At 36.0% G+C, this 12,773-nt stretch overlaps 1 protein-coding gene across 5 annotated transcripts in view; it reads left to right on the top strand.

The window, feature by feature from the left end:
- The window catches only part of MET (MET proto-oncogene, receptor tyrosine kinase), a 149,317-nt gene that overhangs the window by 88,403 nt on the left and 48,141 nt on the right, over positions 1 to 12,773 (top strand). For 3 of the 5 annotated variants that reach the window (XR_008717828.1, XR_008717826.1, XM_055590305.1), the window contains 6 exons: positions 2,286 to 2,432; positions 3,664 to 3,820; positions 4,015 to 4,155; positions 7,353 to 7,583; positions 9,496 to 9,576; positions 11,475 to 11,656. Coding sequence is in view for 2 of the 5 variants with exons in the window: in XM_055590305.1 (XP_055446280.1) it covers positions 2,286 to 2,432; positions 3,664 to 3,820; positions 4,015 to 4,155; positions 7,353 to 7,583; positions 9,496 to 9,576; positions 11,475 to 11,656 (939 nt within the window). In the remaining 3 variants the exon portion in view is untranslated. The remainder of the gene's footprint in view (positions 1 to 2,285; positions 2,433 to 3,663; positions 3,821 to 4,014; positions 4,156 to 7,352; positions 7,584 to 9,495; positions 9,577 to 11,474; positions 11,657 to 12,773) is intronic. The other 2 variants (XR_008717827.1, XM_055590306.1) reach the window with 2 other exon arrangements.

Genomic DNA, 12,773 nt, shown 5'->3' with positions numbered 1-12,773 from the left:
AGTGCAGGCTGATTCTTTACCACAGGGCCACCGGGGAAGCCTAATTTTGTATCAAATGGAATTGATTTGCTTCAAGACCAAGTCTCTTCTTGAACCTTAGTTCTCAATGTGTAAAGCAGTAATGACAATAATCTCTACCTCAGGAAAGCGTCTTTACAGGATAAAATGAGATAATTACAACTCTAGATTGCTCTATATATGTAAGGGGTTGAAGACCAGAAATCTCCTTTTGTATTGCTTTATTTAAAAACCTGTTGGACTTTCCTGGTGTTCCAGTGGCTAAGACTTTACATTCCCAATGCAGAAGGCCTAGGTTCAATCCCTGATCAGGGAACTAGATCCCATGTGCTACCTCTTAAGAGTTTGAATGCCACAACTAAAGATGTTGCATGCCAGAACTAAGACTGGCACAGCCAAATAAATAAATAAAAACAAAAAAACCTTATATATAATGACTGAAAGGTCAACTAATCCAACTTTGTTCTATTATTTATATTATACTATTTAATAATAGTTAATATTAAATAATAAAAAGTAAATAAAATTTCTAAACATATACATTTTTTTCCACAGCTTGATAAAGCTATGTTTTTTTTAAATGACAAAAACTAGCCTATACCTTCTTTTTTTTCTCCTGATTCAATCCCCTCTGTTATATAGTAGTAGACTTCCAGTATCACATTTTTTATATCTTGGATTGTAGACTTTTAAAATAATCACTATACATACAAAGCTGATAGTAATTTCTAACATAAGAAACTAATCATTGTGCATTTCTTAGGAAGCACAAATGAGAAAGTTTTGTTGTTCAGCTTTGTCATCTGTTTTTGTTTTGGAGATGCTTTTATGCAACATCCTAGGCAACCCTGAGCCTAAAAGGAGTACTGGAAATGTAGATGCAGTATGTTCATCCCTTCCCCCAGCCTCCATCATTATCTAAGCTGGCAAGACACGTTTTAGTCATTCCCTCATAAATCAAGCCCTCCAGCTCTTTAATCTCTTTCCTTTGTCATTTCCTGAATTCCCTCCAATATGTGGTCCAGGGCTATCCTCCTCAGTCCTAACCAACAAGTTGTCATTTGAAGCCGCAAGGTGACCTGTTAGATTTATGTGCTTCTGCATGGACTTGCCCTGTGTGGCTGACCTGGTTCAATGGAGTACGCATACTGCCTCTGGAAGTATCGTAAGGATAGAGTTTGTCTATATCCATTTTTTTTTAAACTCCAAATTCATGTTAGAAAGAAGAATTTTCTTCTAACTTCTTTTCCCAGGATATCTTACCTAGCACTCTATCGAGATCTATATGAGGCAATGTAAGACTAGTTTGTCAGGTATTAAAGATCATGTAAAATAAAGTGGAAACAAGGTAGCAGTACTGTAGTTGTTACTGGCTGCTCTTTGTCCCTCAGAAAAATACAATTATGTTTTGATATCTTTCTCCTCTGACTAATGGCTTTTTAATAAATACTGTAACCATACTCATTAAGTCTTCATATGAGAAATTGGACCTCTGTTTTCATTTCTTTCCCAAGGGTAATTATTGGTTTCTTAAACAAAACAGTGATATTTTAAATGCATAATGGTGACTTCATTTAACTAAATATGTCAAATTGAATAATGTTTTTAATGTCCTCATGTAACTATACAATTGTTCAAAATAATATAATCATGCTCTCATCATAATGAGGGTCTTATGGCATCTTACAAGAATGTCTTTAAAAATGGATTCGTTTTGTATAGGATTCAATGGTCAAGAAGAATGAAAAGAAACTGCCCAACTCAAACACCAAAGAAATACATTGACTTTTAGATCCATACATCAGAATCTCTGGAGATGGGACCTGGGCATCAGTATTTTATATAAAGCCCTCAGTGTGATTCTAAAAGTGAAGCCAGAGCTAAGTGTCTCTGCATTAGGCAGCTCAAACTAAATCTCTAAATTATTTCCCTTTTGCCAACCATCAGTACTCCCTGAAAACATTAATAAGTTGATTATGAAAAAGACATCATTTGATGTAAGGGTGTGAGTCAAGACGCTCTCCTTTTCTCTAAAATCCAATTTGATGGAAAAGCTAGATCCTATGATTCCTGACTAATTAGTACCCTGAAATGGTCACTCTCTATTTCAACCATCCAAATCCCCATGAAAATGAGTGTCAGATAATCATGTGCCTTCATAAATATACTGTGTTTGCAGTATATTTATATTCCTTCATAATTGTTTGCATTCCTTCAAAATTGTGAAGTGTTAACAAGCTCCTTTTTTTTTTTTTTTTTCCTTCTAGGGAAATGATATTGACCCTGAAGCAGTTAAAGGGGAGGTGTTAAAAGTTGGAAATAAGAGCTGTGAAAATATACACTCACACTCTGAAGCTGTTTTATGTACGGTCCCCAGTGACCTGCTGAAATTGAACAGCGAACTAAATATAGAGGTGGGATTCCTGCTTTCTTCTCATGATGTAAATAAAGATGCCAGTGTAATTATGTCACTTGCAGGCTTAAAATAAATCATTAAAGCTCATTTGTGTGTAGGCTTTAGCTCATCAGTTCAGCTTGATTCTTAATTGTTATTTTAGAAATAGTGATGTTTTTGTTGCACTGTCTCCTTCCCAAGCTTCAAAAGGTAGGTCTCAAAAGTCCTTGCTGGCTACACTCTTCTCCATCATGCCACACTCTTGCTGAAATTTGCTGTAATCCTCAGGAGGGATGAGGACACATTCAATGGTGTCTTTTCCCATCTCTCACCACCCTAGGAGGCCAGAGCCAACACAGTACTGCCAGCCACAGTGCTCTCAAATGCATAGTCCCATAAATAAAAGAATGTGTATGCACTGGATGAAGTGAAGTAAGAAACTATTTTATAGTAACCTTTTTCATATAAACAGCTATCTTCATTCCTTTAAAAGGCTGAGTAATATTCCACTGTGTAGATATACCACATTTTGTTTATCCAAATATATGTGATTTTTAAAGGGTTCCTGAAGTTTTCAAACAGTTATGAAATGGGAACATATAAAAAATTTAAAAATAAAAAGCTAAATCATGAGATCAGAGTTTGGAGTTCAAATGGACCATAAATCCAAAAAATCGTACCATGTTAGAGCTGGAAGGAGCATCAAAAACTTCTTCTGTGTATCAAAACAAAGCAAATAAAACTACCCTGAGATTTTATTATCCCATAATAATAACATAATTATTCAGTTCTTATGGGGAGTCTCCTGTGCCCTCTACCCTATCCTCTAGGACAGAATTAATGTTCTGTTGTCTCTGCTTCTTACAATATGTTCATGCTTCTACAGTACATATCATTGTGAACTATAACCATTTATTTTATTTTTTTTAATCATTTACTTTTGTGTTTGTGTCCCTTTCACACTTTAGTTCCTCGTGGTCAGAGACTGATTTTTATCTTTTTATTCCTAGTACCTAGTTATAAGCACAAACAGCTAGGCATCATGTAAGTATTTTAGTGATTAGTAGCCCCTAATTATTTGAACACTGAACAAGAATTTAAGAATGTCTTAATACTCTGGAGGCAATTATTCCACTTCTAGAACAGTAATAACCAGGTATTATTTTGAGCCTAGAGAGATTATAATTCAACTGTGAAGTGTATTTTGTACATATCATGGTTAATTTCTGACTTTTATTTGTCATTTGTAGTGGAAGCAAGCAATTTCTTCAACTGTTCTTGGAAAAGTGATAGTTCAACCAGATCAGAATTTCACAGGATTGATTGTTGGTGTTGTCTCAATATCAATAATACTCTTACTGTTACTCGGGCTTTTCCTGTGGCTGAAAAAAAGGAAGCAAATTAAAGGTGCATAATTTTTTTTATTGTCTGTTTTAAAGGCGTTGCCTTAACAATACAATCATTACAGTTTAAAATTGTCATAGATTCATGTGTGTGGTCTTATGCAATCCATAAAAGCCATGAGTTCTGGTCACCAGATCAAAGTCTACTTGGACCCATAATAGCCAAGTCTTTAACGAGGTCTTTCTCTCTCTTTTAAGATCTGGGCAGTGAATTAGTTCGCTATGATGCAAGAGTACACACTCCACATTTGGATAGGCTTGTCAGTGCCCGAAGTGTAAGCCCAACTACAGAAATGGTTTCCAATGAATCTGTAGACTACCGAGCTACTTTTCCAGAAGGTATACTTCAGTTTATTTTTCTGAAAAATACCTATACATACACCTCAGTGGGTTGTGGCAGTGTTGTTTATTTTTGTTTTTGCCTTTATATTTTTATAAAAATATAAAAGAAGTAGTCACCTCTTCTTTGGCCAAAGAAGTATTTAATTTGACAAAAAGTTACATGACTCTTATTTTTAAATGAACTCATATATGAGATTTTTTTAGAGTCTTTAAGCTCTATTCTCACAAAAAAGTTCATTTTAAAAATCATTTGAGCAAAGGTAAGCTGTTTATCATCTCAGTGCAATGCTAAGAAACTGTGAAGCTCTCTTTAACAACCCAGGAAGAGTTAAGATACAAGACATATTTATTGAAACAGAAGTTGGTACTGCTATATTTTTTTTTTTTACCTGCTAATCCTTAGACATTTAAATTATACCTTTAGCACTCCTTTGAAGGAGTCTCAATGAACTGTTAGCACCCAGTCTTTTATCCACAGCATCCCAGGACTTGAATATATTTTGAGTCTTAACCAGTGTGTGCTTAGTTGCTCAGTCATGTCTGACCCTTTGTGACCCTATGAGCTATAGCCTGCCAGACCCCTCTGTCCATGGGATTTCTCAGGCAAGAATATTGGAGTGGGTTGCCATTTCCTTCTCCAGGGATCTTCCCAGGGATCAAACCCAGGTCTCCTGCTTCACCATCTGAGCCACCAGGAACCTTCAGTTATGCTGTTTAAAAAGGAGAGTTAATGTTAGGCCTAATAATTGTCAGATTAACCACAGTATTTCACATTGTTTTATTTAAACTCTCCTGGTAAAAGCAGAATGTCTGTATTGAATCTGCTCCATTATCTTTAGAAGTTACAGGACGTGAGTCAAGTACAAGCATTTTCCTGGTTGAATATTTACCACTGGACAAATAAAATGAGTCACAGATCGTTGAAGATACTGCAGAACTTAGAAGTTGCTCATCAAAACAAGTACAAGAGCAGTGAGGCACTTAACATTTTAATTTTTTCAACACTTACTGCCTCTTACTTTTTCAAGTTTATGTTAGTTCTACAGACACCATTAATGTCTTTTCCCACATGACTCCATTCACCTTTAAGAATCCAGGCCCTTAACAACATGGGAAAATCAAATCCAGTTTATAGTTTTGAAATGTAGACCTATTTATTATTTTTTATTCACATTTAATGGCTCAAGTTTGAGATCTTTAAAATTAACAAGTGACTGTTTTGAAGAAGTATATTTAATTTTCCTTCAGCCTCTTTGCTCACCAGACTTCTGTCATCATTGCTAAGGAACTTGAGTTTCATCCTCTTTCCTACAGTGAACCTACTCCTTGGAGACATGGAAAAGTAAAATAGGCAAAAGAAGGTTACCCAGAGAAGAATGAGGAAATGCACAGCCAGTACCTAAGAAAGAGGCACTTAGAGAGCTTCTCTGTGTGTGTGTGGTGGGGACAGCCTCTTTATGAGTCTTTTCTGCAGACTTAGAATACACTGTGTGTCAAACCAGAATCACACTGATGGTTTGTGCACATGTTTGAACTTAACGGAAAGGTCAGTACAATTTCTGTGCCAGAGAACTTTTTCTTGTGCCTCATCAAGGATTTCCCTCCATCTCTGCACCTCTGAGAATTTAGAACCCTAATCTTTAGGTGCAAAAGTTTGAGAAGTGAAGGCAGAGGAACTGAGTTTATAGTTTCCATCATCTGGCTCATCTGCATTTCCCCCCAGGAAAGGTTTGAAAACCCTGACTCTGGGATTAAAGCAACAGACACCCAGCTAGGCTCCTTCCATCCCTCACCCATCCAACATCTCAAGCACTCCCCTAATGTTCTACATCCTTTAAAGAAGGATGAAGAATGCATCTGTCTCATTTCTAGCTAATGATTACTATAACTTACAATTTTCATAACTACAGGTGATCCCAAAGCTCTTCTGGAACCACTGCTGAGTTTACTGCTCTGGCCAAATTGATGTAGTAACCAAACGGTCCATTGTGGCAAACACTAAACATAATTAAGTGGGTTTAAGAATAATCAGAGGTAGCATCAACTTTCTTTTTATGCCGCTCTCTTAAGTTCTGATTTTCCTGATCATTTGCAAGCAAACAATATTTTCTTTTGATGCTAATGAGGACCCTCCCCCCACATAGGCCTCCCTTCTCTGTGTGTTATATACTAATACATTTCAATACCCAACCTAGTTTATCTTCAAGTCAGTTGCTTCCAGTATAACACCCTCTCCTTGACATATATGGATTCCCATTGGAAAGGGCAAAGCAACTGTTGCCTTCTCTGCCCTATTTGACATTAAGAAATGTGCTCTCAGCCCCACAATTTCCTACCTAGTAAAAGGGAACCTTGCCTGAGACTCATTATAAAGATCAACTTACAAGGAATGTTGATCTGATCCCTTTCCAAGTGCCCTCTAAGCAGTGAGGATGGCACACCAACCCAGTCCTTTGCTGCTCCCTCTAAACAAGGATAATACTAGATCTGCTGCCGCCACCACAGGATGGAAAACTTACCAATGTGGAAAGTTTTCATTTCTAAAAGTTTAACCATTACATATGTCTGGTTGTTTGTATGTATGTGTGTGTGTGTGTATATATATATAGAGAGAGAGAGAGGAAAGAGAGAGAGGGAGAGAGAGAGAAAGGTATATATTTCATTATACATATTTTTCTTTGACCAGGAATCCACATACATTTTGAGCAATACTAATTAATTCCATTAATAAACAGTAGTCTCTCAAAAGGCTTCTTTTTTCCTTTTCTTATAGTTCAGTTGAATTTTTGTGGGACAAGGCAGTTGCTTGACTACTTTTGCCACTTTTCATTCTTATGAGTATATGAATATTAAAAAACAACCCTCAAGCTTGACTTTTGCTATATAAAAGAAAATGTCTAAGGAAATGAAAAGGAAAAAACCAACTTTCAAAGTTACTCCTTAATGTAAGAAAATCAATAAATGTTTTTTATAAACACATACACACATACCCATATCTTTTCCCAATTTACTATTTTATTAGATCAATTCCTTTGTAAAGGTTTTTCCTAGCCTTATGTAGTGATACAATAATTATTTCTTTACATTTAAATTTAAATTTTGATTTTGTTATTAATTCAGTTTGCTTCTTCTGTTGCAGTCCCCACTAATTGAGGTTTTGCTACTGTCTCTAATAATTTTGCTTAATCTTGCAGACCAGTTTCCTAATGCATCTCAGAATGGGTCATGCAGACAAGTGCAGTATCCTCTGACAGATCTATCCCCCATCTTAACAAGTGGGGACTCTGATATATCCAGTCCATTACTGCAAAATACCGTCCACATCGACCTCAGTGCTCTAAATCCAGAGCTGGTCCAGGCAGTTCAGCACGTAGTAATTGGGCCGAGCAGTCTGATTGTACATTTCAATGAAGTCATAGGAAGAGGTAAGTATTTCCACTCAGCTTTTTGTTAAACACAATTTTCCAGTAAGCATTTTATCTTCTGCCTTTGCAGATTAGGAATTAGACAATAGTGAAAGCAACTGACAGAGCAGTGATAACAAGTGCGCTTGATTTCTGTTCTGCAGAAATACAACCCTGCAAATCACATCCATAGGGATTTGCCCCTGTGCATGGAGACAACTTGATAATCTCCCAGACATCTTACTAATGAATCACATTCCTTCCTCACCTTTTTCATAATGACAACTATAATTTCTTGAAAGTGCCTTTTACTTCTGTCTAAAAATCATTCTATTAAATTCTAATATTTTCACTCATATCTCCTTCCAGTCTTTCTTTACCCTGAGAATATTGACTAACTCTATGAAGTCCTGGTTTATAGCAGTTTGTACACTGCTGGACAGCATCAAGAGACAGGGAATTTATTGCCTTCCCTTGATCTGAAGAGTATACATCATCTCTACAATGCACTCCAATTTCTTTATACAAAGAGGAATGAATATTTGTATTAAGCCAGCCAGAGCAGCAATAACAGCTAGCATATACAGTACTGGAGGAAATATTGAGCAGGAAAAGAAACCAACCAGAAGCCAGGAAATGAACTCCACTGTTCCCTTTTTTTTCTAAAAAGGTTTTACCTTTAATACCAAATGGCTTCTGATCCTTTTATTCAGTATGTGCTGCAAGAGATAGCACAGACGTCAGCCAGCATGATGCAGAGGAGGCTGAAGGGACATTCACTAGGCCTTCCCATTTTCCTGTGATAGCATCAACACATTCCTCTATCATATACTCCAGATTTTAGTCCTTAGCATGCTCCCCTTCACAAATAGCAGCCTCACTGTTAACAGACATCTTTCACATCAGAGTAATACATAGTTCTTTTACCAGTCTATAAATCTCAGTAACTACCAGTTTTAGAATGTGTGACTAAACTAATTATGTTCTAATTCTACATATTCTAAAATTAGTATTTTGTATTTTTATCATGAAAGCTGCTAAAATGGCAGTTATATCTCTTATAAAGTAGTAATATGAATGATTCTGTGAATACTACTGTTTATTTATATGCTTTCCCCAAGAGAATGTGAGCCCTCAAGAGTGTAGGTTTTATTTATTCATCTTTGCATTACCAGAGGGTAGACTAATGCCCAGCACTCACATGCTAGGCACTTGGGGAGTCTTAGCCAGCTGGATGAATTTCTTAATGACTTACGCAGCTATCAGACATTTGGCACCTCTGGGGAAAATTACTGCCACTGGATGAAAGGCTACCATTGGGAAAGTGATGTGGCTAAAACCAGAGAGAACTGGATGAAATGACTCAGAGTGAATTTGCTTCATTCAGGCCATGGTCTTTCAGTTTCTGCCAGCCTGGATTACATATTAACCAGTGACTAATGGGGGAAATCCTTATTCTATAATGCTCATCTTATTTCTAATAGTGACATTTTTATCTCATTTCCGTTTATTGGAATATAGAGACCTTATTTTATTGTAGTTCTTCATGTGGATAAAGCTTTATTTTTATATTTAAAAGATATTTTTTGATCCTTAATAATAATGTTCCTTATATGAGGCAGATGTTACTCCTGTTTTCACTGGTTCCACTGTTATTGAATACTTTATTATCTTAACCTCTAATAACAATTACATCACCTAAATATTTTACCATGTATTAAATAATCATATTGCTCTTATCTTTGGGTAAAATATATCTACATATTTTACAAACACACACAAGTAGTGGTACTGTTAATCAAAAGCATAAGAATCAATGTACTTTTTTGCCATGTAGGAAACAAAAAAGAAATGAAGATCATGAAGAGCTTAATAAATAATATTAAACAAATAAAACTAATGCAGCACTAACCAAGTTCCCTCTATCACGTAGGACATTTTGGGTGTGTATATCATGGAACTTTGTTGGACAACGATGATAAGAAAATTCACTGTGCTGTGAAATCCTTGAATAGTAAGTTGTATTTTATTTAACAGTGGAGTACACTTCTGTGGCTGCAGACTAATAAACAGTTCATAATAAAATGTTGATTTACACTCTCCCTTGTGGAAAAATCAGTGACTAGCTGGAACGATGGATCTAATCCTAAAATGTGTGATCAAAATTCTTATTGAAACATTTCCTCAGAAATTATCCCTCAGAGCTCTCATAAGTAAGAATGAAAGAGATTCTTGGATGAGCCTAAGTATCATTTAAATATGTTTGGCTTATAGTATTTGTTTTGCAAGTGACATTTATGGAAACTATTGGAAGCATTTTGGCACATACAGTAGTAATGACTCATTGTACCCAGAGGCATTACTATAATTATTTCTTTAACCACAACTTCCATCAAAAAGATAAAAAATGAAATAAGTCAAACAAGAGAAAACAGCAGAAAATTAAAAAATTATAAATGCGGTAATACCTCATTTATCCACATTTTTGATGAATGAGATAATCCATTAATTAAATGAACTTCCTTAGCAAGTGATACTTACCCCCTTTTAATGCTAGAATATATATATTTTTAGTATTATTTACTATTGAGAAAAATCTGCTTAAAATGTAATGCATACTCTTTTTAAGAAGCAGGGAATGCTACTCAGTTTTCCTGGGTCTTCCCATGTATATGTGTTATTAAACTTAGTTTGAAATTTTTTCCTGTTTAAAAAAAGAGAGAAGAAATATGGAATGCTTCCAAACATAAACTAAGACTTTATTACTGACCCAGAGCCATAATTATGGCATGAGTTACTATCTTGTACAACCCACCGTACTCTTTATAGTAGAGTTTGCCTGGCTTCACCTTTGCTGACAGGCCTCACATGTCAAGTCAATGTGCTTGCCTTTTCTACCCTCATTTCTAAGTTTCTGCTCATAGTTTGAGGCAGCCTAAAAAAATGTTAACAAGATACATTACAAATTTATATTGGAATTAATGTTTTCAATGCATGTGTGAAAGGTTTTCCTATAATATATGTTATCAACAGAAATATTTCAGCCTTTTTGAACATAAATCTGCATGCTGAACAGTGTTCTGTATGGTTCATTTTGTTGGAAGTCTAACCACAAGATAATTAAAGCAACAATTTATATGAAATCTAACTACAAATTGTGATGGATTAAGTATAATTGTCAATAGATTTGCCTCAATAAAGAGCACTACTGCCAGTTGTAGTAAAAAGTCCTATTGCCAAGAAATCTTTCTCTGTCCCTGGTGTGTGTTGATCTCTATTTGGTCCAGATGGATGTCCAGGCCTTGGATGCACTGCATTTGTAAAAGAGTATCATCACTGACACTGATACTAATCAGATTAATAAATTAAAGGACGTTAACTCTTCATTAGTGCTGACTAATATCAGGCCCTTGGGCTCTCTATTTGGAAACTACTCTAACAAAAGAGTCTACTTAGATAGCATAGGCAACATTTGGTCTTCAAATCCTCTTAGTCCAGGGACTGGAAAACTATGGCCTGCTGCCTGTTTTTGTAAACAGTTTATCAAGACTCAGCCACTGTTATCAGCCATTAGTGGCTGCTTTTGCACTGCAATGGCAAGAGTTGTGTATTTGCAACAGAGACCATGTGGCTTAGAAAGCCAAAAATATTTACTGTCTTGTCCTTTACAGAAAAGTTTGCCAACCCATGCCTTGCTAGACTCTTTCAAAAACAAGGGCAGGTGGTGACTCAAAAGTGCAGCACAGGTGACATCATTCACTCAACTGTATTGTAAAATAACACTCTGAGGATGAGGCATCAGGGCAAGATGTAGTCCAATGGCTTTATATTCTGTGCTGTCTCTCCCTGAACCTGATGAAGTAATCATTGTCCCTGTAATGAAGTTAATGTCTCCACTGCTGGCTTTCTCAGGAATCACTGACATAGGAGAAGTTTCCCAATTTCTGACTGAGGGAATCATCATGAAAGATTTTAGTCATCCCAATGTTCTCTCACTTTTGGGAATCTGCCTTCGAAGTGAGGGGTCTCCACTGGTGGTCCTACCATACATGAAACACGGGGATCTTCGAAATTTCATTAGAAATGAGACTCATGTAAGTATATTGCCAAGCTTACTAACTTATGAACTAGCCTTAAGCCAGCCAGCCTTCCAAAAGGTGCTATTTTGAACCTTTTTAAAATTTTTAGCCAAAGAAACCCATGTGAAACGTTGACACCGTTCAAATGGACAGAGGCCCATTCAGTTCTCTGGTTTCTCAAAATCCTCTGTCCTAGTGGGAAGATAGTGATACACAGAAGGGTTTCCAGGGATGGTGATTCTTATCTGCCCTGCAGGCAGCCGTGCTCTGCCATCCCCCAGACAGGTACACATCTTTCAATGCCTACTATACACCACAAAAAGCACTGCACAGGAGACGTAGAGCCAGAATGAGCCTCAGCCTAAAGGCCGTTTTAACCTTAGAAGGAAATATATTTAAAATTAATTATGAATGAATCTCACTATTCTTCAAAGTTGCTGCCCACTCTTCCACCTCAGGACCTTTGCACTTCCTACTCTCTCCACCTAGACTACTCTTCTCCAAAATATCCACATATCTCACTTGGTTATTAATTTCAGCTTTCTGCCCTAATGTCATCTTCAAAATAAAGCTTCCCCAACTTGTCTAAAATTGCAGCTGATCACTACACTCTCATGCCTTCTTTCTTTCTCGTTTCTGCTGCTTTGTTTTTATCCATCACACCCTCATATACTGAGGCCTGAATTATCCAAAACTGTGGCCATAAGCCATTCATGAAATGTGACTAGTGTAAATTGAGATTTGCTGTAAGTGTAGAATACATCCCAGGTTTTCAATATTTAGTATAAAAAAAGAAGGTAAAATATCTCATCAGTAATTATTTATACTAATTACATGTTAAAATGATATTATTTTGGATATTTGGGTTGAAAAACATACTTTGAAAATAATTTTTGCTTGTTTCTTTTTAATTCTTTAATGAGACTACTAGAAAAATTTTAACTACATATGTGGCTTGTCTCATATTTCTATTGAACAGTACTCTACTAGGTAATAAATAAATGATAACTGTGTATATGTATATATGTGTGTGTATATACACACACATACACACTTATCTTATTAGAGTACAAGCACAAGAGGGTAGGTAATTTTGTTTGTATTATCACGCAAGTGTATGTTCCTCAGTTCT

This window comes from Bubalus kerabau, chromosome 8, assembly GCF_029407905.1.
Source record: "Bubalus kerabau isolate K-KA32 ecotype Philippines breed swamp buffalo chromosome 8, PCC_UOA_SB_1v2, whole genome shotgun sequence".
Taxonomy (NCBI): Eukaryota; Metazoa; Chordata; class Mammalia; order Artiodactyla; family Bovidae; genus Bubalus; species Bubalus kerabau.
Note: the sequence above shows the minus strand (reverse complement) of the source record. Positions and strands in the feature narration are given on the sequence as shown.